Source organism: Erinaceus europaeus, chromosome 1 (genome assembly GCF_950295315.1).
Source record: "Erinaceus europaeus chromosome 1, mEriEur2.1, whole genome shotgun sequence".
Lineage (NCBI taxonomy): Eukaryota > Metazoa > Chordata > Mammalia > Eulipotyphla > Erinaceidae > Erinaceus > Erinaceus europaeus.
Window position 1 is genome coordinate 52,203,455 of NC_080162.1, and position 27,116 is coordinate 52,230,570.

Sequence of the window (27,116 nt, forward strand, 5' to 3'; positions counted from 1 at the left end):
CCCAGCCGCATGTCTCTGGTCATCTCTGTTACCCGCCCGTGAAGCCAGCCCGGATAAAACAACATATGGCGCCTACAACGTGGGACCAGACCTGCGCATCTCTCAGATAAGTGAAGACAATTTGGCTACCTATGCACTGTGGCCTTCTCTTCTGCTTGTGAAGAGATCTCCAAAGGCATCTGCCCTTTCTTCACGAGACTGTTTCGCTGCTTCTGGAACATTTATCTCTGGACCACTCTGGTTTCCGCCCAATGCCAGCCCGCAGGAGCCCAATGGCAGCCCGCAAGAGCCCAACGCCAGCCTGCAGGAGCTCAACGGCAGCCCGCAGGAGCCCAACGCCATCCCACAGAAGCCCAATGCCAGCCCGCAGGAGCCCTACACCAGCCCGCAGGAGCCGGCTTTCTGCTGCGTGGCACAGGACATTGGGTGCTGGCTCCCTCCACGCTGCTCAGCCACTGGAAACAGGGCAGCAGACATGGCAGGGTCATGGGGCAGGGCCGCGGCAGCCTATCCTGGCCACCTCCCCGGGGCACCTCGGCCTGCGCCTTCTGCACGGCTGGCCTGCCCGTCCTTGTGCTATAAAGTCTGGACAGATCCCGGACCCCCCGGAGACCTTGGGCTCCCTGCCAAAACTGGGTCCCCTGACCGAGATCTCCAGCTTGGGTCTGAAGGCAGACGAGCTAGAATACGCAGAGATTCATGCAGAGATCGCAACCTACAATTCCTAGAAGTGGAGCTGCCCAAGAGGCCACCGCTGGACAACGCACTCCCAGAACGGCTAAGACAGTATAGATCTAAATTCGTGTTTAAAATGACATGTCTTTGTAACAAAAGTTTCTCTCTTTATGTATTGAAGACCATGTGTATGTGTGTGTTTAAAGTTTGGTAACATTAACTTTAAGGTTAAGAATATAACTTTAAGGCTAAATTCTTACCAGGCAAAGTTAAATGAAAAAGGTTTTCAATGTAATTCTCATAAAGATAAAATTAACTTACATTTAAAGTCTGAGGTAAAAATTAGTTAACAATCAATATATTTTAACTAAGTTGGTCTAAACAAAACCTGCACACACCTAGGGTGTGTCTCCATCTTAAATGGGTGTAACAAAAGGTTAAATAGACGTTGTTGATATGTAAAACTCTCAAATTCCTTCTCAATTAGAAACGTTAGATTGCGCTATGGTTATGCTAATGACAAGTTTTGTTTCATAGTAAGTAAATTGCAGCTGTCAAGTTCTCTACAAAAAAGCAGAATTCCGATGGCTGACATCCCCCATCAAGACAACAAACGCTGACTGCAGCCAGCTGCCTTTGGGACTCTAGGCCATTCCCCGTCCCCATGCTAAAAAATGCCAGTCGAGGCAAGTACGCCCCCCAGAGGCAGGAAATGTTTTTTTTTAAGCTGACAAAGTTTTGCCCACAGAGACAAAAAATGGCCCCCTCAGGCCTTCCCTTGGCAGCACACTGGTTCTTGTTACTCACTTACATGTTTCTCCATGTTTGTGCCAGTTTCTTTTTTGAAAATGCCTGTATGATATAGGTTTCTGTTCACCCCACACTCCTGATACTGTAGTCATTTAGTTAAAAAGAAAAGGGGGAATTGTTGTATGCTTTACATTGGTTTGGTCTAGCTCTCCCCCTGCCAGGAAAATTGGTTTAGTCCTGCTAGTTTCGTGGGCCCTCTTGTTCCCAACCCAAAAGAACCCCGACATGTGAGAAAGATGCAGGAGAGTTCTGTTTGGTGATTAGTTTGGGTTAGTTTATGAATCGCTGTTCGTGAATAAAAAAATACAGCTTCCCGGCCCAGCTGCATGTCTCTGGTCGTCTCTGTTACCCGCCCGTGAAGCCAGCCCAGATAAAACAACAGTCCTATCCAATAAAATGGGGAAAAGGAGCAGTGAATTTGTAGTACCAGCATGGAGCCCCAGTGATAACCCTGGAGGCAAAAAAAAAAAAAAAAAAGAAAAACCAGCTTTACATTTTTAACACCTAGGGAGTGGAACAGCATTGGATATTTATTCTGTTGGGCAGCTATGGAGGTGTCAGCACAGGACATGCCTGAGGTCCAGAGTTGGATCCATGACACTTCATATGCTAGACTAGGTGCTCTGGCCTCTCTCTTGCTTGTTAAATAAATGAATTAATACTTTTTTTTTTGCATCCTGTGGAATGAGTAGCTAGGTGGGCTCAAGAATTTCACTCAGCCCACAAGGATAGATGCATCCTCTTCCCAGGAATGTGGGTGGGTGTAAAACCCACAGAAGCTTGCAAAGAAGAGTCTCCATTTCCCTTCATTTCCCCTTCTGGGTCGCTGCCTGCCCATTCACCCACTGACAGCTCCATAGTCTCCTTCATCTTCCTTCTCTCCAATAGTATCTCATTTTAAAAAACGTCTAGAATAGGATGAAAAGTACATTCAGTGTCTTTGGAAATTGAATTACAAGCTGTATATGTCTTTTAAATACACTTAATTGTGTAGCCCAGAATGATATGTATTTAAATCTAGGGAATTCCCGTTAAGTTTTCACTTTTCAAAATAAATGTCACAGCTTGGTTTTTACCAGGATTTGTTTATTCCTCTTTTATTCGCATTGAGTAACCAAACTGGGTGTTATATTCTTTTTCTTAGGGCGATACCGAAACTTAAGTCCTTCCTCTTTCTAAAAAGACACTGCACCCTCCTTCTTAATTTTTTTCCCTCAGGGTAGAGGAAATCCATGCAGCCAAGACTGGAGGAAAAAAATAGGTGGTCACCTCCTCCTATGCAAGTGTCAGAAGCTTCCCTTGCTTTGGCACGCCCCTTCCACCTCCTGACTTCACACTCTCTTTGTCTTTGACAGCTCATTGACACTATCGTCTCAGAGATTGGAGAACTGAAGCAAGAGATGGTGCAGACGGATACCAGCCTGGAAAATGGCCTGGAAGTTGCCACTGAAGCCCACAGGTGACAGAGATGATTAGGCACTGGGTGTGATGGGGGCTAAGTGGTCCTGTTGGCTACAGGACTGTCATTTCGGTGGCTCCGCCAGTTAGGAGTGTGGTGGCTGCTCCAGATGAAGCTTTCTGTAGGAGGTGGGAGTGGCCTAGGAACCAGTTGTCTGCTTGTTTATTTTAACCGCTTTGAAGCCACTTGAACTTTACATCCTCTCAATTCCTCCTGGCACCAGAACCTGGAAACCTTAAAGTTCTATCTGCCATGTCCACCTACTCACAGTGATGGAAACAATAACACCGCGGGATCCTTTGTGTGCAAAATAGAATTCAGTGTAGCCTGCCTCAGTCTCCAGAAGACTTAAAGGGGAGCACTAAAGAGGATGGACTCATTTTGCATTCTCAGGTCAGAAAAAAACAAACAAACAGCACTTGCCATTTTCTGAAATGTGAGCCAGTGAATTGGAAGTTGGATGTGGTTGTAATTGGTGTAGAAAGGGGAGGTGACGTGCTATGCATGGGCTGCACATGCTCTGAATAAGTAGTGGGAGCTGGTCTTTATCTAGAGAATGGTGGTGCAGGGTGGATAAAGATGGAAGAGACCACTCAAACATCTCTGTCCACTCATAGGGACCATCATTTACTAACATCAACGATAACAAAATATAATCACTACAAAATGGTCTGGATACTTGGCGCCTCAGTGGCCAGATTAATTGTCAGCTTCCTCCTTTTTTCTCAGGAAATGGGGTTGAGGTTGCTTGATACAGTGTCAGGGTGAGATTTATGTGGTGGCTTTTTGCTTGCAAGCGATGAAACAGGTAGAAACAGCCCTGTGAAGGCAGGTGAGTTAGGTGATTCTGGTTGTCCAGACGTGTTTCAAACCAGCCCGACTTGTTCCCTGTCAGACTAATTGTATGTAATCCCAGGGAGGTACTTTACAGCTGAACAGTAGTGTTTTAACTCTTATGCCTCTGGAGGAACTATATTACCCTAAACTATAGAAATTCAATGGGCTTTCCATTTCTCTCCCTTCTCTACAAATGATGGGGACCAGATGGTCCCCAAGCTTCTCGAGGCTGCACCCAATATTGGCATATAGTTTTAGTGGGTGAACATTCCACTCTCCTATATGTTAGACAAAAACACAATGACACTTCAAAATTATATATATAGTCTCTGCTTCAGATTCAGAAAGCATAGAATTCTAGTCAAAAACCATAAAATTTTAGCTTGGGGATTTCTTTTGATCCTTTGGATTATTGGGCAAAAAATAAGTTCAAGTTGATGACAAGGGTGAAGAAGAAAACTTTGGAAACAATGAGTTCTCTCATATCCAGGAAATGCAGCACTGTGATAGGGACTTTAAGCTCCACGGATGACAGATAACAGGGTCAGTAACCACCCCTTTCTGCATGTCAGTCACAGCAGTTACTAAGACTTCAGGAGGAATGATGTAGGATATTGATGTCTTCAAGATCTTGGTGTCTGACTGCAGTCAGTTGGGGAAGGGAGACAGACAGCTGGGCAGTCATTTCATCTTTAACACCTAATTTCATATTTTCAAATTTAAGAATTATTAAAAACTTTCCACAATGACTATTTTTTTCAGATAGATGTATTTGTTCTTTTTTAAAAAAAAAAAATCTCAAATAACATTTTTTTTTCTTTTTTGGGGGGATTGTTTACAGCCAACAGTAAAATACAGTAGTTTGTACATTTGTAACATTTCTCAGTTTTCTTTAATTTTTTTATCTTTATTTATTTATTGGATAGAGACAGCCAGAACTGAGAGGGAAGAGGGTGATAGGGAGGGAGACAGACACCTGGAACACTGCTTCACCACTCACAAAGCTTTCCCCCTGCAGCTGGGGACTGGGGGGCTTGAACCTGGGTTCTTATGTATTGTAACATGTGCTCAACCAGGTGCACCACCACTCAGCCCTAGTTTATAACTTTTTTTTATATTTCAAGTTCACAAACATAGAAAGTAACTTATCAGTATATGTTGTTGGCAAGCATTATGTTTGTAAGCAAATCTAGTTTCTAACTATGACCTTACAGTTGTCCCTTTTTACTTACTCAGTTTGCCCACCCTACTTCTCCTTTTCCCTCTGGTAATAACTATTTTGTTTTTGTAGTCTAAGAGTTCTGTTTTGTTTTGTTACTTTATTTGCTTTGTTTCTTTATCTTCCGCCTATGAGTGAAACCATACAGTGTTTGTCTTTCTCTGACTAATTCACTTTGCATAATACCCTCTAGCTCCATCTGTGTTGTTGTCAGGGTTTCACCTAGTTTATAGTGGAGTTACTACACTATGTATTCATACCACATCTTCTTTATTTACTCATTCATCAGTAACCATTTGCTCAGGTTGTTTCCAACTCTTTTTTTCCCCTTTTGTTGCCCTTTTTTTTTATTGTTGTTGTGGTTATTATTGTTGTTGTTATTGATGTCATCGTTGTTGGATAGGACAGAGAGAAATGAAGAGAGGAGGAGGAAGCCAGGAACTCTAACCGGGATCCTTATGCCAGTTCTTGCTGTTTGCGCCACGTGCGCTTATCCCACTATGCTACCGCCTGACCCCCCCCTGTTTCCAACTCTTTTTTTTTTAAGTTAATAACTTTTTTATTTTTTTTTTAATTTCTTTATTGGGTGATTAATGTTTTACATTTGACAGTAATTACAATAGCTTGTACATGCATAACATTTCACAGTTTTCCATATAACAATGCAACCCCTACTAGGTCCTCTGTCATCCTTTTTGGACCTGTATTCTTCCCAATCCCACCCCTCCACCCCAGAGTCTTTTACTTTGGTGCAATACGCCAATTCCAGTTCAGGTTCTACTTGTGTTTTCTCTTCTGATCTTGTTGTTCAACTTCTGCCTGAGAGTGAGATCATCCCATATTCATCCTTCTGTTTCTGACTTATTTCACTTACCATGAGTTTTTCAAGGTCCATCCACGATCAGCTGAAAATGGTGAAGTCACTGTTTTTAATAGCTGAGTAGTATTCCATTGTGTATATATACCATGACTTGCTCAGCCACTCATCTGTTATTGGACACCTGGGTTGCTTCCAGGTTTTGGCTATTACAAATTGTGCTGCTAAGAACATATGTGTACACAGATCTTTTTGGATGGGTGTGCTGGGTTCCTTAGGATATATCCCCAGGAGAGGAATTGCAGGATCATAGGGTAGGTCCATTTCTAGCCTTCTGAGAGTTCTCCAGACTATTATCCACAGAGGTTGGGCCAATTTAATGAGTAAATTATAAAGCACTTAACATCTTGAACCGGTTAAACACAACATACTGTTTTTTTGTTTGTTTTTGTTTTAAAGAGATGTCCAGAGTAATGTTCTAGGTAATCCTGGCTAGTCTTGTGACTTTGCTACCATCTGTGTACTAGTGATTCCTAGCTAATATCCATATGCCTGTGCTACCTGCATCCAACTGACCATTCAGCTGACCTTTCGAATCTCAAGCTTGTGAACCAAGTTTCATGGCCAGGAAGGAGAATTAGCAGTAGTGCACCTGCCTTGTATGTGTGAAGCCCTGGGTTTAATCCCCAGCACTGTGTGAGAGCAACAAAGACAGAATGCATCTAAGTTCTGTGGGTCACTCCATATCCCCTGCCTCTCTGGCCACTGGCAGTGGAGGTGAAGCAGCCCCCTGGGAGTCCTGGGGTAGCTCTGCATGACAAAGGTGTTGTGTGCGGAGAGACAAGCACAGTCAGTTCCAAGAGAAGCCTCTGAGGGTCAACTCATTTATTGGGGGATACAAGTAAGCAGATAAACCCATAGTCCAGAGAAAAGGTTGACGTATTCATTTGAACCCTGGCACCAAATGGAAAGTGCTATTAGTCTTGAATCTCATGATTTTTTTTTTTTAACCAGAGCACTGTTCAACTCTGGCTTATGGAGGTGTGGGGGATTGAACCTGGGACTTGAGAGCCTCAGGCATGAAAGTCTCTTTGCGTAACCATTATGCTATACCCCCACCCGAATCTCATGATTTCTAAAATGACCTCTTACCTGGAATTCTTCTTTCTTGAAGGCCCCAGGGCTGCTGGTAAATCCCTCTGTTTATCTGATATAGTCTTCTTATCCTCTCCTTTCTTCCCATTCTAGCCCCCTCAAACATTACAGTACAGGAAAGTAGCTTTTTATTTTCCCCTCTCCATCCCATTGATCTCACAGTCCCTTCTCAGCTGGGAAATGGGTAGGTGTTTTTAAGACCTCCATCACATATCCTCCTGAATCCATCTCTTCTAGAATGAAACAAGTCTCCAAAGACTTCTCCATCCTCTGGTAGACATTACTTTTTATATTCTCTTTTGCTCTTCTGAAGATTTTGGAGAGTACATGAGTAAGATCACTTGGAAACAAGTACAAGTAATTCAGTGCAAAAAATCATTGTGAGGGGGTCAGGTGGTAGTGCAGCAGGTTAAGTGCATGTGGTGCAAAGTGCAAGGACCAGCATAAGGATCCCAGTTTGAGCCCCCGGCTCTCCACCTGTAGAGGGGTCGCTTCACGAGCAGTGAAGCAGGTTGGCAGGTGTCTGTCTTTCTCTCCCCCTTTCTGTCTCCCCTCTTCTTTCCATTTCTCTCTGTCCTATCCAACAACGATGACATCAATAACAACAATAATAACTATAACAACAATATAAACAACAACAAGGGCAACAAAAGGGAAAATAAATAAATATTTTAACAGTTAAAAGAAAACCATTGTGTATTTTGTCTTCTGCAGTATCTGTTAGCCAACAAAGCAAATATTATCCTCTTTTGCTGTATCTAGAAACCTGCCAATAGGTCACAGGCTATTGATTCAATGCTTAGAGCCCTTCCTAAAGTCACACTGTATCTGACAGCAGCCTACTATTCTAGACCCAGTATCACTTGTCCAGGAAAGTTGGTTTTGGGGGAGCCACGTGGTGGCACACCTGCTTAAGTATACACACTACAATGCACAAGGACCCAAATTTAAGCCTCTGGTTCCTACCTGGGGAAAGTTTCACGAATGGTGAAATAGAGCTGCAGGTTTCTCCTTGTCTATCTCCCACTCTATATCTTCTCCTTCTCTCAATATCTCTTTGTTTATATCTAATAATAAATAAATAAAGTAAAATAAAATAAAAAGTTGGTTTTTCTCTTTCCTGTGAGCTATAGAATAGTTTAGTAGAATGAGAAACTCACAATAATCTTACCTATAGAACGTTGGGTATTGTAGGTCCCTAAATAGAATGTTTGTTGTCAGTCTAGGGTTCTCTCTTACATATTGTTAATCTTGAAGAATTATAAGTGCTTATTTCCACTAATTTTTGGTTAGTTGTTTTTGCTACCTTTATCTTCTTCCTCAAAGAATATATGATGGTTAAACAGAATAAAGATTGTCTGACTTAATTGAGAGTGCACTCTTAAAAATGATAGAAAATACTTTATCTGAAACCCCCAAATGATGCCTTATAAACACTCTCCTTCTGTAGATGGGGGTCTGGTGATTTTGTTTGTTTTTGTCTGTTTTGTTTTCCTGTTTGTTATATCTATTAAGGATATTCTGCTATGATTATTCTGCTATGATCTATTTCCTTCTAGTCACATTAGGTTTCTCTTGATTTCATGCCACTGGGAAAGTTGGAATGTGGCTTTAAAGAATAAAATTCCCAAAATTGACCAACACTTTGCCCATACTGTTAGTAATGAAGCAGTGATATAGTTCAACTTAAAAAATGTATTTTCTTTGTGATTGCTATTTGCTAAGACACCTAGAGAAGGGAGATCTGATGTGAAAGAACTGTAAATAAGTGAGTATCATATAATGGAATGAGGACATAATAGAAGACTATATCAGATAAACAGAGGGATTTACCAGCAGCCCTGGGGCCTTCAAGAAAGAAGAATTCCAGGTAAGAGGTCATTTTAGAAATCATGAGATTCGGGTGGGGGTATAGCATAATGGTTATGCAAAGAGACTTTCATGCCTGAGGCTCTCAAGTCCCAGGTTCAATCCCCCACACCTCCACAAGCCAGAGTTGAACAGTGCTCTGGTTAAAAAAAAAAAAAAAAAATCATGAGATTCAAGACTAATGAACCTTAAAGAATGAATTAAGAAGTTACAAGTACATGTTTAATATATATATATATATATATATATATATATATATATATACAGAGAGAGAGAGAGAGAGACCCTAACAACTGCTTAGTCTGCTAGACTGGTAATATCTGTTACAGTTTAGAAGGTTATTAAAGAGAAAATTTAGACTTATTTTTATTAGCAAAGTAAATATGTGCATTATGAGGAATGGACAGTGTAAAAAATAAATAATGCCATCAACCCCTCTTTTTAAATTTTTTATTATTTATTTACAAAATTATAAGGTAACAGATGTATAATTCCACACTTTTCCCACCACCAAACTTCTGTGTTTCCATTCCCTCCATTGGAAACTGCATTAGTTCTCCCAAGATCACAGATATGGGTTGACTATTATTTCCACAACTGTCTATTTACATACATTTGCCCATTTTTTTTCTGTGATCCTGACACCTACTATTTCATTCCTCCTTTTTTTTTTTTTTTTTTTTTGTTCGTTTGTTTGTTTCTGCCTCTTCTTTCACCAGGTTCTGATGGAATTGAAGTTCAGAGCCCTCTGGTCATCTCCACTTAACATTTACTTCTTTCTGTGGGAGTATGGACCAAAATTCTTAATGGGGTACAGAAGGTGGAAGATCTGGATTCTAGAATCGATTCTATATTGGACATTGGTATTGACAGGTCGATCCATACTTTCAGCCTGTTTCTGTCTTTACCTGGTGGGGTAGGTAAGGGTCTGGAGAAGTGAGGTTCTGGGGCACTTCAGTGAGGCCAGGGAGTTAAAGGATGAAATCATACTAACATCTGTAACTTGGTGGCTGAAATACAGTAAGATACAAAGGAGGATAAATGTTTAATGAATAGGAACCATAAAGTCGTAAGAGAGCAGATGGGAACAAGGACTTTAGGGTGGATAGAAGCTAGGAAGTCTATTTTAGGTATGTTCCTAGGGGGCCATGACTAGTCATTTTTTTCTGGTGCTTGATAGCTAACCTGCAGGTGGACTAAAAATATTGTCTGGGAAAATGGTATCAGCATTGAGAATAGGCCTACAAAGCTGAATCAGGGCAGAGAGTAACTCCCAAACTTGAAAAATATATAAATACAATTAACTATTAATAATTTACCTTGTTAATTTGGCCTGGGGCCCATATCTATTCATATTTAGAACAGGAGAATAAAAAAAAAAAAAAAAAGAACAAGAGCTTATATAACCTCCAAGTCCCTGTCAGTCTGTGTTCACAGTCTATGGTCACAGCTGAGAACATTCTACCCTGCACTCATTCCAGGACCACTTTTCCTAGCGTGTCAAAGTAGGATGGCCTAGTCTCCCTTTGGAGAGTGGGGCAGTCCTTAGCCTTGGTAGTTCATAATACAGGTACAGTCCTGAAGAAGCCCACAAGAGGGTTTATAATGACTCAACCCACCTCTTAAGATAAAACAATTTTTAATCATTCACTAACTATTTTACTTTTTTGCCTTCATGTTTATTCTGTCACTGTTGTTCTGTGCATTTAAGCAGTAGATCATGATTTCTCACTGACCTTGCAAAGGTTGTTTTGATTATTCTGGAAATACATGATATGTCCTAGACATTGATTCCTATTTTGTCAAGGAGTAGTGCCTTTCAGCATAGTGTCTGGCTTTCCTGTCAGCTATAAACTTGGTCACACACAATTTCAGTTGTAGTACATTCTAGCATTAGATGTGTTTTACTCTTTTTTAAAAAATTTTTATTTATAAAAAAGGAAACACTGACAGAAACTATAGGGTAAGAGGGGTACAACTCCACACAATTCCCACCACCAGAACTCCATATCCCATCCCTTCCCCTGAACACTTTCCTATTCTTTATCCCTTTGGGAGCATGGACCAAGGGACATGATGGGGTGCCGAAGGTGGAAGGTCTGGCTTCTGTAATTGCTTCTCCACAGAACATAGGCATTTACAGGTTGATCCATACTCTCAGCCTGTTTCTCTCTCTTTCCCTAGTGGGGCTGGGCTCTGGGGCTTTGGGGCAAGTTCTTTATAGAACTTGCTCTCTGCTTTATTGGCAGTTGACTCTTCCACAAAATATCTGTTCAACTAGAATGTAGTTGCGGTTGAGTTTAACTATGAATGAATTCCACTGTACCCAAAGGCACTTCAGACAGAGAGCTGCATATCCATGAGACGCCTGCCTCGCCGTGAACTCTCATGTGTGCTCCACTCGGGCGCAAAGGTCAGCCCATGGGCCAAGACTAGAGCCAGCCTGGCTCCTGTGCCTCCTGTTTTCAGCTCCAAGGGTAACTAGGACAACAGGTCCTTTGTTTCTTTTTCTTGGTTTTACAGGAACAAATGAATAACCCTGCCAGCATTGGCTCCTATCTGCCCTTTTCATCTCTAGCTGAGGAAGTTAAAAAGCAAAAATAAAGCCACCAAACCTTTCTTCTCTCCTGAAAATAGCAGTGCCTCCTCCAGGAGTCAGATACACATGTGTGTGTCTATTTCTGTGTTGTTTTCTTTTCCTGCTCATCAGGAGGTTAGGAATTTAAAGTGATTGGAAGTCCCTACAATACTTTCACAAAAAACCATCCCGTGACTTTTTTTTAGAAATATTAGGGGAGAAAATGAGGGTGAAGAGGAAATCCAGAGAATGCCACTCCTGCACTTACAGTGCCAGGGATCAAACCAGGAGCCTCAAATGTCTAAGTTCTGCATTGTATCGACTGCGATATTTTCCCAGCTGCTTAGAAATCTTGTGAGAAGTTAAGGCCTCCTGCCTCTAAAAGCAGCATCCCTTGCCATGCAGGAATCAGATTTATTGCCAAAAGTATATTTGTGAGTATTTTTTTTTCCTATTGGCTGTTAAGGTAGACACACACACACACACACACACACACACACGCCTTGAAAAATTCAACTGTGAACTGGCATAATGCAGGGAAACAGCACACATCAGAACTGGGTCCAGTTCTAATAATTTCTAGCATTTTGCCCCCTTTAAAGATAGACACCTGCAGACCTGCTTCACCGCCTGTGAAGCGACTCCCCTGCAGGTGGGGAGCCAGGGGCTTGAACCGGTATTCTTTACGCCGGTCCTTGCGTTTGTGCCATGTGCGCTTAACCCACTGCACCACCGCCCAACTCCCCAATATAACCCTTCTAAGATTAATGTACCACCAAGACTCAAGCCTTCACAAAAGTTTCCTTAGTTTACCTAGTAGTTTCTCTGCTATAAAATGAGAAAGAATCCTGATTAAACTTTGGCCTTTCTTCACTGACTTAAATGGTACAGAGTAGGGGGCTCAATTCAGCTTTCCACACTTTAAAGAAATGTTTTCATGACTGAAAGTATTAGGAAATGATTGTCATCAACTACTAAGTTGTTCTTTGTTTGTTTTTTTTCAAATTGAAGCTTTCTAGGAATTTTTTTGTCTACTGTATGTTTCTGTATTGTATTTAACATTAATTGGAATTGAGTCTAGAAATTTTAATCTGATGTATCTCTATATGAGCTTTTATTTTCTCTGTCACTTTAGAAGACCTCTGAAGAATTTTTTTTTTTTTTGCCTCCAGCATTATTGCTGGGCTCGGTGCCTGTGCTGTGAATCCATTGCTCCTGGAGGCCATTTTTCCCATTTTGTTGCCTTTGTTGTTGTAATTATTGTTGTCATTGCTGTTGTCAGATAGGACAGAGAGAAATTGAGAGGGGAGGGGAAGACAGAGAGGGCATGAGAAGACAGACACCTACAGACCTGCTTCATTGCCTGTGAAACGACCCCCCTGCAGGTGGGGAGTAAGGGCCTCCAACCTGGATGCTTCCCTGGTCCTTGAGCTTCAGGCATGTGTGCTTAACCTGCTACATTACCGCCCAACCACCCTCAAGTAATTTTTTTATAAGACTTTGAACCCATCACTTCTCATCCTTTAGCTCTGTGAAACCCCTGCTGGATGCTACCCCTGTAGCATCCTAGCTACTCCATGACATTTGGAGTGGCTTTGCTTTCTTTTTTTCTTATTTTTAATTTATAAAAAGGAAACACTGACAAAAACCATAGGGTAAGAGGGGCACAACTCCACATAGTTCCCACCACCAGAACTCCATATCCCATTCCCTCCCGATAGCTTTCCTATTCTTTTTCTTTCTTTCTTTTTATTTTTTCATTTTTTATTTATAAAAAAGAAACATTGACAAAACCATAGGATAAGAGGGGTACAACTCCACACAACTCCCAGCACCAGAACTCCCTACCCCATCCCCTCCCATGATACCTTTCCTATTCTTTATCCCTCTAGGAGTTTATCCCAAGGTCATTGTGGGGTGCAGATGGTGGAAGGTCTGGCTTCTGTAATTGCATCCCATGCTGAACATGGGCATTGGCAGGTCGATCCATACTCCCAGCCTGTCTCTCTCTTTCCCTAAGTCTGTAATTCTTAATTCCCAGGGGACGGGCAGTGATGCACAGTGTTAAGCACACATAGTTGGAAGCACAAGTACATGCACAAGAATCCTGGTTCCAGCCTCCATCTCCCCACCTGCAGGGGAGTCACTTCACAAGCAGTGAAGCAGGTCTGAAGGTGTCTCTCTGTCTCTCTCCCTTTCTATCTCCCCCTCCTCTCTCAATTTCTCTGTCCTATCCAATAATAATTTTAAAAATAAAATAAAAATGTCCACTAGGAGCAGCAGATTCGTAGTGCCAGCACCAAGCCCCAGCAATAACCCTGGAATGAGAAAAATACAAATAAAAAAAAAAAAGAATTCCCCACACTGATTTATTGTACTTGGGAGCCTGAGCCTTTGGGCAGCTCCATGTCTAAATCTGGACCATTTTTGCCTTTGAAACTGGTTGCAGCAACATCAAGTAAAAGGGCTTTATTTGATTTAACACAACTAAAAGCTTTACGTGGGCAAAATGAGACAGGCCCTCAGAGAGGTGGAATACATGTGTATGAATGCAAACATATCAAGCTAAGTGACTTTCTGTCCCTTTTTCCCAACTAAAAATTGAAGCTGGAAAGCACCCGAGTCTAAGTTGAGATGGTCAGCCCCTTGTTTATGGGTAGAAAAAGCCCCAGCAACTGAAAACTAGCAGGAACCATCAATCCCAAGAAAGCTAGCATTAAATAGTGACAAGAGGAGCTCTAAGGTTTTGTCCATAAAATAGTCTTCATGCATTCTAAAACAGAAACACATTTCTTTCTTTTTATGAATATCCATAAATTAGGATGCAATGGAAGAACCATCCTAGAGAAACTACTTTGCCAAACTCTTCACACATAGTTCCCTAGACATTCCAGGCTCTTAAAAATCAGTTATTTTTAGATTTTATGTTAGTAAGATTTCTTTTGTCAACAAGAATCCATTCTTACAGACAGGAAAAACCAAGACTGAATTACATATACTCTCAGGTTAAGGTCTCATAATTACAAAGAATCAACTGAGGGTTGGACTCAAGTATAACTGCAAATGTTCTTTCTATCAAATCACTGAATCCAACACTGAGCAAAGACTAAAGTTGAGACCATTGAAACTATGACCTGCCTTACTAAAAATTGCATCTTTGGTATCAAGGCATTCTCATGTACTGGAAGTTGTGGTTTTGACTCTAGGTAAATGAGATCTCATATTAACTGAATACAAAAGCTTCCGTAGGTGTGCACCTGGGTTCTGGGTTTTTTTCTGCCTTCACCTGGAATACCTGCCTTCACCTGTCAGTGCTGCCTCCTCCTCTCTCCACCTGTGCTTAGCCAGCTGGTGCACATCAAGCTATTTTTGCTGCATTTCTTATCAGTAAGTTAACTGGAAGCCTTATGCTAGAATAGGTTTTCTGTGTTAAGGACCTTAAGTAATGGATCTATCTATCTAATCTGTGTTGGTAGGCATATAATTTGGGGTGAAATCTCAACATGGACTTTTATAACCAAAGTTCTTGACAGTCAGTGAGAGGCTAAAGGGATAATAAGGAAGATTCATGAGCAGTGAGGAAGGAGACCCTTAAAATTTACATTTGTTATGCTGGAAGGACTTGGGCTGCTTCCTTTTCTCACCCCCCTAAGATGACCCAAAGCCAGGGAGTTCTTAGGCGCTGTCATGACTTTTGCCACCCATTTTCTGATAAACACAGAGACAAGACCTTTTGTCTCCCGAGACTGGAACTGAGCAGTTGGATTCTGTTACTGAGGCCTAGTTAACAAAAGGCCCAAGTCAGAGGTGATGTATGGACGGCCCAAAAGAAGCTGTCCAGGACTGTAGTGCTTGGTGGTGCTTCTCTTTCCAAGAAAGAGAAATAGTCTTTTTGCCAAGGAATAGTTGTATTGCCTGCAAATCATCTCCTCCCTAATTCCCTATGTCAGTGTCTTCCCTGGGTGAATTCTGACTATAACCTGGGTAAGAAGCCAGGTTATTTAGAGAGATACTATAATGCTCAGTGAATTGAGCTGAGTGCCCCAAAACCCAATATGGGCTAAAATGTTACTTGCAAAGATTGATGTTAGGAGAGATTTTCACAGGAATACCCGAATATCCAAAAATAGCCTGAATACAGGCTGGGAGAAACTGAACAATGGCAAATAAATGCTTTTTTTAGGGTGAGTTTCCCCATTGCCTATCAGAGAAGTTTGCGAGTTAATTAAGCATTAATAGGGGAAAATAGCCTGCTCAAATCCAAATTGTCTTTTCCCAAATATCAGCTGTTACAGCACATTATTCACAATGTACCACTTCTACTATTGATGTACACAGTGCTTCTCTTTAAATAGACTCACTTAAAATTATTATCTTTTTTTATTGACTAGAGATAACCAGAAATCCAAGGAGTAGGGGGAGCTAGAGACGGATAGATACAAAGAGACACCTGCAACCCTGCTTCACCACTTGTGAAGCTTTGCCCCCCTGCATGTGGGGACCAAGGGTCTGAACCTGGGTCCTTGCACAACATAACATGAACATGTGCGCTCGACCAGTTGTACCACCACCCAGCCCCTCACCTTTCATATCTATTTTTTAAAGTAAATGTAGTAAGTCATAAAAAAATAATTAGTGTGTAGTCTTACCTATATGAGATTCTTAGTCATCAAAATTACAGAAATAGAATTATAGAATAGCAGTTGCTAGGAATGAGCTAAAAGAGAATGGGGATTTATTTGAAAGGTGTAAAGTTTTCCTTTTGCAAAAAGGAGTCTGGACATGGTGGAGGTGGTTGTACAAACATACTAATGTGGGAGGCAGGTGGTAGCGCAGCGGGTTAAGTGCACGTGGCTTGAAGTGCAAGGACTAACATAAGGATCCCGGTTCCAGCCTCCGGCTCCCTACCTGAAGGGGAATCACTTCACAAGCGGTGAAGCAGGTCTGAAGGTGTCTATCTTTCTCTCCCCCTCTCTGTCTTCCCCTCCTCTCTCCATTTCTCTCCATCCTATCCAACAACGACAACATCAACAACAATAATAACTACAACAACAATAAAAAGAACAAGGGTAACAAAAAGGAAATAAATAAATAAATAAATATACTAATGTGTATAACATCACTGACTCAGGCACTGAAAATGACTGCAGTGATATAATTTATGACATGACTATTTCACCCTATAAAAAAAGAGAACAAGTAAAATTTAATGTCTATCCTAAAGTAGGTAAATACATATTAATATTTATTTAAGTGAGTACTACTCATTAAAACAAAAGGTGGATCACCTTGTTATATTTCCCACTGTTTAGAAAATATTGCAGGCTAGGTGGTGGCATACCTGGTTGAGCATTCTTGTTATAATGCTCAAGGACCCAGGTTTGAGCCTCTGTCCCCAGTTGCAGGGAGAAAGCTTTGCAAGTGGTGAAGCAGTGCTGCAGGTGTCTCTCTTCTCCTCTCTTTTGTCTCCCTCTATGCTCTCAATTTCTGGCTGTCTCTATACAATAAATAGAGATAATTTTTTTTAATTTTAATTAAAAAATATATGTTGCTAATTTTGAATTAATGATCAAAAATTGTAAAATATCAAAGTTGGTCCCCATAGTCCCACCAAACAGTACTTTGACTTGTGTTGTATTATAAAATTGCACCTCTTTGTTAGAACAGTCATGTGATGATTTTGAGCTATTGTTAATTCTTAGGCAGGAGCCTCTGAGACTTCTATTCTCTGCTTTAGTTGTTTACTATTGTTTTGTTTACAAAGTTAACATCAGCTTCTGGATAATAACTAGCCCCATCAATTTGGTTTGAGTTGTACATTTACCACATAAAGACAGAACAACATAGTTTTCTTAAAAATCTAGAAAGTCCACTGGGCACCGTGAGAGACTTGGCCTTCATGGGGCCAAGCAGAGCACTGGTCTTTCCTAAGGGAGGACTTATTTGGAAATCTAGGTCAGGTGAGAGCTGTGTGGGGCCTGACAAGTGAGAGCCGTCAAGTCTCAAATCTGAGGCAGTCCTTGTTGACCTGTCCCACATCCAACACCAAGATTGGCCTGGAAGAAGCAGGCAAAGCAAACAGGGGTTCGCCATCACAACAGTGTTGCCTCCCACGCATACATAAAGCCTGACATAGGAGACCTAGGGTAATGCCTGGAGCCAGGAATTAGAATTGGGAAGAAACTATATTTTTGGATGTTGTAATAATCTTTCCTCCAACTAATCTGCTGACTGTCTCATCCAGGTATCTCCAGACTGAACTTGCAAAGCCCTCAGTTCTATAAGCACAACAGAATACCTAGATAAAATGTAAGGGTGGCTTTTTATGAAGGTAGGTTTCAGATGTACCAGATTCCAGTGCAGATGGGATAGCATTCATGCAAATACACATGTACTCACCCTTGCAAAAACATAGATAAAATCCAGGGAACCAGTCTTAGGAAACATGACTTGACTACAATCACCGCCCACCTTATTTAGTTCCATAGAGTGTTTACTATTTATCCTATGAGAGGTTTAACTGGACTCATCCCTGTTCAGTTTAACTATGATCTGGCATCCTGCTACAGAAAAGGGGTCTCTTGGGCTGGCAAGATGACTCACTTGGGTTGTGTGTCTTTTTTGTCATACATGCAACCCAGGTTCAAGTCCAACTCTCAACTCACTGGGGAAAGCTCCTCTACTGTGACATCATTTCCTATCTCCCTCTGTCTTTGTTTCTATCTAGAAATGTTGACCTGGAACTGTGATAAGTTAGGAAGGAAGGCAAAGAAGAAAGGGAAGAAAGACCCTAGTCAAATTAAATATAAATTATAAAATAATAGACAAGACTGTCTTCCCAAATATACTTATCTTTTACATTAGAAGCCATATTGATAGATTATGCATTCTTTGAAGTTTTGGATTATTGTTATTTTGGATTAGGACAAGAATGAAAATCACTTGGAAGTTCTGCCCAAGTTGCTGGTTTCTCAAAGATAAATGTGATTCTATGAATTTTAATAAACTAGACCCACTGTCTCTGGAGCTATCCTGCCTTGGATTATGCCTTCTGAAATCATGTATTCTTGCACTCCCTGAGAATTAAGGAAATACAGTTAAGTGGAAAGATCATTCTCTGAAGTGCCTTTAACTGAATGTGATCAAAAAGTAGCCAATGGTGTATAGACCAGCTCTTTATCGAATCTCTCAAGAATAGGAGCAATAAATACTGTGAGCTTCAGAATCACAATACTGTGGTCAGTTGGAATGGAGCAGAAATAAGTCTATGAGTTTTCCAGTAGTTCTTCTCTGCTCAAACGGAACCTTACATTTGAGGGACATTCTATAATTCACTCTCTGTCTTCACTCATAGGTCTCACTAAAGCCTATTTAGAGTTTCATCTCTCTATAAAGAAAGGCAGGTCTTGATACTTGGAAATAGTAGTGGTTGAAAAACCTAATGAATATATTCTCATAGAAACCCAATCATTTGGTAGATACTTTTTTGTTTACTTATTTTTACCAAAACAGTGTTTAGCTCTCGCTTATAGTAGTGCTGGAGATTGAACTTGAGATTCCTGGTGCTTCAGACTTGAAAGTTTGTTACATAAACCACTATGCCTTCTCCTTGGCCCCAGGTGGTAGATATTTTCCCATTCTAATTTCCACCAATAACTTGAAAAAGTTTTGAACAATTCAAAAAATTTGCAAGAATAGTACAAGTCACCTAGGTTCATCAGTTATTGAAATTTTGCCACATTTGCTTTACCTTTATACATTTTCCTTTCTTTTAAGGGGCTAGGAGATTAACCATTTGACACTTTCAAGCATTTTTCATACTATATCTCTAAATTCTTCAGTATGCACCTCTTCAGAATAAGAATGTCTTCCTATATATACATGATAGATAGTCATATTCAGGAAATTAAAATCAATACAGTATCATTATGTATACACATATACATAACACATATGCACATATATATAAAGACCCCAACTTGTCCTTAATAACTTTATTTCATTCTGATGCAGTATGTGATCAATTCTATTCATTCAATATAATTGTCAAACTCCTTTTTATTTTTTTTAATTTCCTTTATACACACACACACATTATATCTCTCCATCTTTAAACTCTTTTATGACTAACATTTTTAAAGAGTTTAAGTCAATAGTTTTATAGAAAATTTTGAATTTTGATTTGTATTTGTATGACTCCTGCATAAATTTCAAGTTAAACACATTCTGTGTCCAGAAGAGCAACCTAGGTGATTGTAACCTTCTCAAAGCATCATATCAGAGGCCCTGATAGCTCATTGGAGGTGTTAATGCTGATCACTTTACTAAGAGCGTGTCTGATAGACTTCTCCCTTTCAGATAACTTTTCTCTTATTCATAAATAATCTCTTATTTATTTTCTCTTATTTTCTCTTATTCATAAATAAAAGGAGGAGACTTTAAAACAGTGAATGTTGTTTCCTAACAGTCTTCCACCTTCTATTGTTACCATCCATCCATGATTCTTGCTTGCTTCAAATCTATTGGGTTGTTGGAAAAGCCATTACAGATTTTTCTATGTTTTGCAATGCAAAAAAATGCATCATTACTTTTCTGACAACCCAAGACATGGAGGTGGAGATGCCATTTTCAGAGTAAGCTGCTGAAGCTCAAAATGAGACACAATCAAATCTGGATAGTATATACCGGCTCTCCCTTGTGACATATAGACTCTCCTGAATTTTGTCACAGCAGTTTACCTTTTATAAACCATTCATTCTTTGCCCTTCCTCCAAATTGCATATAGATATCTGCTTCAGGAATCTGTGACTTCTGCTGACCCCATCAGGTTATTGGGTCAAATTCTCTTGAAACAAAGCCTGAGACAGAGATTCTTGTGCAGTAATGATTAAAAGAGGACCTCAGGAGTAGTTTATAAAGAAGTGAGGGATAGAGGATGGGAGAAAGGAGAAATCTAGGAAAAGAGATGGGGCTAACTGAAATCTATCCTTAGTATGGTCCTGCAGGGAACTTAAAAAAAAATTACTTATAAAATGGAAACACCACCAAGACCATAGGATAAGAGGGGTACAATTCCACACAACTCCCACCACCATATTTCCATATTTCATCCCCTCCAAAGGAAGCTGTCCTGTTCTTTATCCCTCTGGGAGCATGGACCCAGGATCATTATGAAGTACAGAAGGTGGAGGGTCATTGGTTCCCCAATGGACATGGGCGTTGACAGGTTGATCCATATTCCCAACCTGTCTCTCTTTTGCCCTAGTGGGACAGGAATCTGGTGAGGTGGGGCTCCAGGACACATTGGTAGGTCACATGCCCAGGGAAGTCAAGTTGGCATCATAGTAGCATCTGGAACATGGTGGTTAAAAAAACATTAAGATATAAGGCAAAACAAATTGTTAAATAATGAGGAACCTAAAGGCAAGAATGTAACAGAAGAGATTTGGGTCTCCATTTTGGAGAAAGCTAGTAGGTCTGTTTTAGGTATATTCCAAATGGCCCATGTCTTTGCTGCTTTTTGCCTGAGCTTGATAGCTCACATGCAGATGTACTGTCTGGGGAGACTGCAGGGATATTTGAAGTATGATGAGCACCTTCTGTTGGGCAGTAAGCCGGCTTCCCCCTACTTAACCCTGCGGTCTATTTACATAACCTGTTACCTAAGAACCACCCTGCCTGCAGGGCACTGGTTTAATCCCACTGGTTCGAATTGTCTTTTTTTGTTTGTTTTAATACTTTTTATTTATAAAAAAGGAAACATTGATAAAACCATAGGATAAGAGGGGTACAACTCCACACAATTCCCACCACCTGAACTCCGTATGACATCCCCTCCCCTGATAGCTTTCCTATTCTTTTTTTTTAATTTTGTAAATCAATTTTATTTTATTTTTAAATTTCTTTTTTTTAAATCTCTTTATTGGGGAATTAATGTTTTACATTCAACAGTAAATACAATAGTTTGTATATGCATAACATTTCCTAGTTTTCCATATAACAATACAACCCCCACTAGGTCCTCTGTCATCCTTCTTGGACCTGTATTCTCCCCACCCACCCACCCCAGAGTCTTTTACTTTGGTGAGATACGCCAATTCCATTTCAGGTTCTACTTGTGTTTTCTTTTCTGATCTTGTTTTTCAACTTCTGCTTGAGAGTGAGATCATCCCATATTCATCCTTCTGTTTCTGATTTATTTCACTTAACATGAATTTTTCAATTCCATCCAAGATCGACTGAAAACGGTGAAGTCACCATTTTTTACAGCTGAGCAGTATTCCATTGTGTATATATACCACAACTTGCTCAGCCACTCATCTGTTGTTGGACACCTGGGTTGCTTCCAGGTTTTGGTTATTACAAATTGTGCAGCTAAAAACATACGTGTACACAAATCTTTTTGGATGGGTGTGTTGGATTCCTTAGGATATATCCCCAGGAGAGGAATTGCAGGATCATAGGGTAGGTCCATTTCTAGCCTTCTGAGGGTCGAACTGTCTTTTTGCTCCGCTCCCTCTCCCAGTCACACCCTAAGTTCCACCATTCTCTTTTCACTCTACCCTCTCTACATCACATCCTGTTTCCACCCTACTTGGCGAGTATAAATACAGCTGCTCTTCTGATTAAACACACTGGGGATTGCCTTCAGGCTCCAAGAGTCCCAGAGTCTCTCTCCTGGGAAGCTAGCCCAGCATGAGTTCCTGATCCCTCTCCCACGCAGCAGCCTAGGTTGGCTCCAGTCGAATTCTCTCCAACCCAGAGAGCACTTGCTCGGGAAGAAGCGCCCTCAGGCTATCCCGGCACCTTCAAACTCCCTCACTTTGAGACAAGAAAGGCCTGTCCTTATGTAGAGAATTATGTCATTAGCAGTAGACCTTCTCCCAGTGAGTGGTATACCTTCCCTGGCTTGTCCAGAAGGGAGACAGCCCTAAGCTTTGTACAGCCAACACTCACATATCAGAGACATGGATACACTATCTGACAAAGAAGATCCAGGCAGGGCCCCGCTAGCATCCATCCACTCTAATATCTACCTCATTAGTTCTTCCTTGAGGCTTATCCCTGATCAAAGCCAATTTGTCATATAATAATATGCTACAAACCTCAAGTTGCTGGTTGAATAAAGGTGTTAGCTTAGTCGTTTGCAAGAACTAGGTCTAATTTGTGGTTGTTTCTTTTGGAGGCTCCATGAATCTTATTTACTATCTTCCTGTCTGAGCCTTAGTCTTTTAGGCTGACATCATTTGTCAGAGCAAAGGTTTTTGAGCTTCTTCAAACAACTGGTGTCACAGGACGTGCCCTTTTAAGGAAGAGAGAGGTGTCAATAGATTTACTCTTGGCCCTACTGAGTGTCAGGATCACCATGTTTGAAACTGTAGAATGTGGTTTGGGTAAGCTATTAGCAACCTGAGTTGGCAGGAGGGAAATGATTCCTTGTTTAGATTTTAAGAATTTTTTTCCAGTGTCATGTTACCTGCCCCACCTGAAAATACCAAACCACATAATGGAATCTGTTACAGTGCACATTTCACTATTTTTCTTTTTATAAGATAAAGTAACACACACACACACACACACACACACACACACACACACACACACACACAGAAAAAGAGAGAGAGAGAGACCCCATAGCACTGAAGCTTCCTTCAATGCAGTGGTAGTGGATGGACTCAAACCTGGGTCATATAAATGGCAAAGTAGCACATTATCCAAATGAGCTATTATCCCAGCCCATACATTTTACTCTTAAGTTTCAAGCAAATGCTCCTCGGGTGGGCAACATCATGGCCTGTTAGAAAGGTGGAGTCTTGGGGGCAGGTGGTAGCACAGCAGGTTAAGCACACATGGCAAAGTGCAAGGACCAGCATAAGGATCCTTGTTCAAACCCCCCGCTCCCCACCTGCAAGGGGGTCACTTCAAAAGGTAGTGAAGCAGGTCTGCAGGTGTTTATCTTTCTATCCCCCCTCTCTGTCTTCCCCTCCTCTTTTTATTTCTCTCTGTCCTATCCAACAACAACAGAAATGGCAAAATAACAATAATAACAACAACAAAGGCAACAAAATGGGAAAAATGTCCTCCAGGAGCAGTGGATTCATAGTGCAGGCACTGAGCCCCAGCGATAACCCTGGAAGTAGAAAAGAAAGGAAGGAAGGAAGGAAGGAAGGAAGGAAGGAAGGAAGGAAGGAAGGAAGGAAGGAAATGTAGAGTCTCAGGGCTAGGAAGTGGAGCACTTGATTGAGTACACATGTCACCATGCACAAAACTGATTCAAGTCCCCAGTCAGGGAGGGGCGGCAGCTTCAAAGTAATTAAGCAGTGCTATGGTGTCTCTCTGTCTCTATCCAATAAATGAAGAAATAAAATATTTTTTTTAAAAAAAGGAATGCAGAGTCTCAGGCTCTGTCCATACCTGTAGAATAAAACTTCGGTGCTCAAGCCAGACACGGAGGTTAACAAGAACCTGATGATTTTTCACAAAGCTTCCAGGACTGAAATTTTGCCATGAGTACGCATGAGACAAAACCATGAGTACAGATTTGAAAACTGCTGGGGGAACTTTTATGAAGTCTGATACCTGTGTCACACCCCACAGGGTCTGATTAATTTGGTCTGGCATGTAGTTTAGCCATCCAAACAATTTAAAAAAAACCCTCAGGCAGTTTTGATGGACAGCCAGGGTTTAGAATCATTGGTCTGAAGTCACCTCTTTTACCTTCTCCAAAAGGAATGTTAATTCCAGCTTCATTTTGAAAAGTTTTTCCTTGTAGCTGCAAACATTCACTCCTAAATGCCTAGAGGCCCTAGAATGGCATTTGTGGAATGAGAAACTGTCCCTGTTGGGTGTGGTTTCTCCCATCTGGAAACTTGCAGCAGATGGAAATAAACACTTTAACATACTTGAGAGAAACAAAATATAATTGTTGAATGGATAGATGGGATGTTTTTGTTTGATAGTAAGTCAGAAAACTTGCAGGGAGAATTCAGGATGGAGATTTCTGCTTGTCCACATACTCTCATGTGGATGCTGTGATTGAATCTGCAGACCTAAAAGAAAAATCACCTTAGATTGCTTTTTTTCTTTAGTCAATCTCACCGCTTTGGACCTGTATGGTCTGCATGAAAATGGCACACATTTACACCAAACTGGCCCTGCTCTGGATTTATCAGATATCTCAGCACCCACTTTTCCCACTGCTAGACATCATCCAGGCCATACAATTGGGTTTAGAGTTTGAGGACTGTGTACCCCAAGCTGAACTTGGTCTTTCAGACATGAATTGTTAGCTCTGCCTTTCCTTCTGGTCACTCTAGGATTAGTTCACTGAGATCTGGGGAAAGTAGATACTGAATATGGTAGAGGGAAAAGACCAAAGTCTAAGCAGTCCTGGATTGAGATTTTTTTTTTTTATCCTCTTTCTCTTCCTAGAGGCATATTCTTGAACAAAGTACACAAACAGTATAAACTACCTGACTATCTCTTTTAAAACTGAGATCCTAGCTGGGGAGATAGCATAATGGTTCTGCAAAAAGACTCAAGACCTTCATGCCTGAGACTCTAGTGCCAATCCCCAGCACCATAGTAAATCAAACGTGAACAATGCTCTGGTTAAAAATAAATAAATACTACAAGGGCAACAAAAGGGAAGAAAGAAATAAAGAAAGAGAGAAAGGAAGGAAGAAAAGAAGGAAGGAAGGAAGGAAGGAAGGGAGGGAGGGAGGAAGGAAGAAATCAGGATCCTAATATCTCCTTTTCAGGGAGATTGTAGGAGTAATTAAGGATGTTTGCAAAGGATGTCACTGGCCCTACACACACATGGACACATAATCATCTGTGTTCATAATTTCACTTGTTATCTGCTAAGTTGGATGAACACCAGACCTCTTTAATTTCTGGCTCTGATGTTCTATATGGCACTTTTTCATTGAATTATTGAAACATTTTGATTTCTTCCTTATTTTCTTCTTTGACCCTGTAGTTGTTAAGTAGTGTACTATTGTGTCGGGCTAGCGATGCGAGAGAGATATGACCCAGGAACCAAGGTCGTGGTGGCAAGGCCATTCAAATATTTTTTCATCTGAGGGTCTCAGAGTCTGGCGGTAGCACACCTAGTTAAGCCACGTGGTGCAAACCACAAGGGCCAGCGTCAGCCTCCCGGTCTGTGCCTGCCACTCATCGAGGCCGGAAACCAGAAGCCCCAGTCAGAAACGGAAGTGGTTTGACAATATCATACATGGTTAGGAAAGGGGTGGAGAAAGGTAAAAGGGGCTGGGAAAGGTAGGGACTTCCTTAACAACTGTTGCTAGGGGTTTAACTGGTAGGATTAATAATACCCTATGGGGAAATAGGGAGGAGGCCTTAAGTCATTTGTTAGACAAAGTAGAACGTTGATATGTAATAAAAGGGCAGGCCATTGTTTCAAGGAATGCAGGGTGAATCCAGGGGCCTGGCTTAATATTTTAAGGAGTGCCAAGCTCCTGGAGGCAGAAAAATGCAGGGTTTCTGGAGACAGGGAGGGATTGACAAGGAAGCAAAAAACTGAGTCCATGCCTCTTCCAAGCTCAACCTCGCAAAGGTGTCTGACAGGAAGATTCATTTCCTCAGTTCCCCATTTTTCAATGGGAAACGCCTCACCATACTCAACCTGGTTCTCACAGTATTCCCAGAACTGTTGAGTTTCCATATTTTGGGACATTTACTAAGTTTTTTTTAAGTGTTAATTTAATTCCACTGTGGTGTGAGAAGATGCTTGGGATAGTTTCAATGCTCTTGAATTTATTGACACTGTCTTCGTGGCCTAATATATGGTCTATCCTTCAGAATGACTCATGTGGGGGGCTAGGTGGTAGCACAGAGGGTTAAGCACACATTGCAAGAATGACTCATGTGGACTTGAATAGAATATGTATTCCAGTTTCTTAGGATGATTGACTCTGATAATTTCCAATAGTTCTAGTTTACCTATCTCTTCATTTAATTCCCTCATTTCTTTATTAATTTTCTGTTTAGATGATCTGTCAAGTTGAGAGAGCAGGGTGTTGAAATCCTCTACTGTTATTGTGCTGCTGTTAATATATTGCTGGAGCTCTTCCAGTAGATGTTTGATGTATTTAGATGGCCTCTCACTGGTTACATAGATGTTAATAATCATTAAGTCCTCTTGATTGACTTATCCATTGAGCATTTAGTAATATTCATCCCTATCTTTTTTTATTTTATTTATTTTAAGGTCTATTATATCAGATATGAGAATAGATATCCCCACCTTTTTTTGTGGTCCATTGGCTTGTATGATAGTTTTCCATCCTTTCACTCTGAGTCTGTTTGTCTTGTTGAATTAGGTAGCATTCTGGCAGACAACATATGGCTGGGTTGTGTTTTCTGATCCATCTTTCTTCGCTATTAATAAGTGAATTCAGGACATTGACATTTATTGATATTGTAGATTTAATATATTTTAATGGCATTATTCTAAACTTTTAGAATATTCTGATATATGGAATGTTTATGATTATCTGACTGTTTATAGGAGACCTCTCAGAACTTCTTGCAGGGCAGGATTGGTGATAGTTGAGTCCTTCAACCTTTGCTAATCTGAGAAGGTGTTTATGCCTTCATCTAGTCTGAGTGACAGTCTTACAGGACACAGTAGTAGTCTTGGTTGAAAGCCTTTCTCATTAAGTGTTTGATATAT

General features: G+C 40.8%; 1 protein-coding gene across 15 annotated transcripts in view; it reads left to right on the top strand.

The window, feature by feature from the left end:
* The window catches only part of RIN2 (Ras and Rab interactor 2), a 235,161-nt gene that overhangs the window by 148,201 nt on the left and 59,844 nt on the right, over window positions 1–27,116 (top strand). For 10 of the 15 annotated variants that reach the window (XM_060185988.1, XM_060185955.1, XM_060185963.1 and 7 more), the window contains one exon: window positions 2,841–2,944. The exons of 2 other annotated variants lie outside the window; for them this stretch is intronic. In XM_060185988.1, the coding sequence (XP_060041971.1) occupies window positions 2,841–2,944 (104 nt within the window). Of the gene's footprint in view, window positions 1–2,840; window positions 2,945–3,167; window positions 3,338–8,697; window positions 8,843–11,148; window positions 11,319–27,116 lie in introns of those variants that run through there. 3 more of the 15 variants (XM_060186028.1, XM_060186023.1, XM_060186032.1) reach the window with 3 other exon arrangements.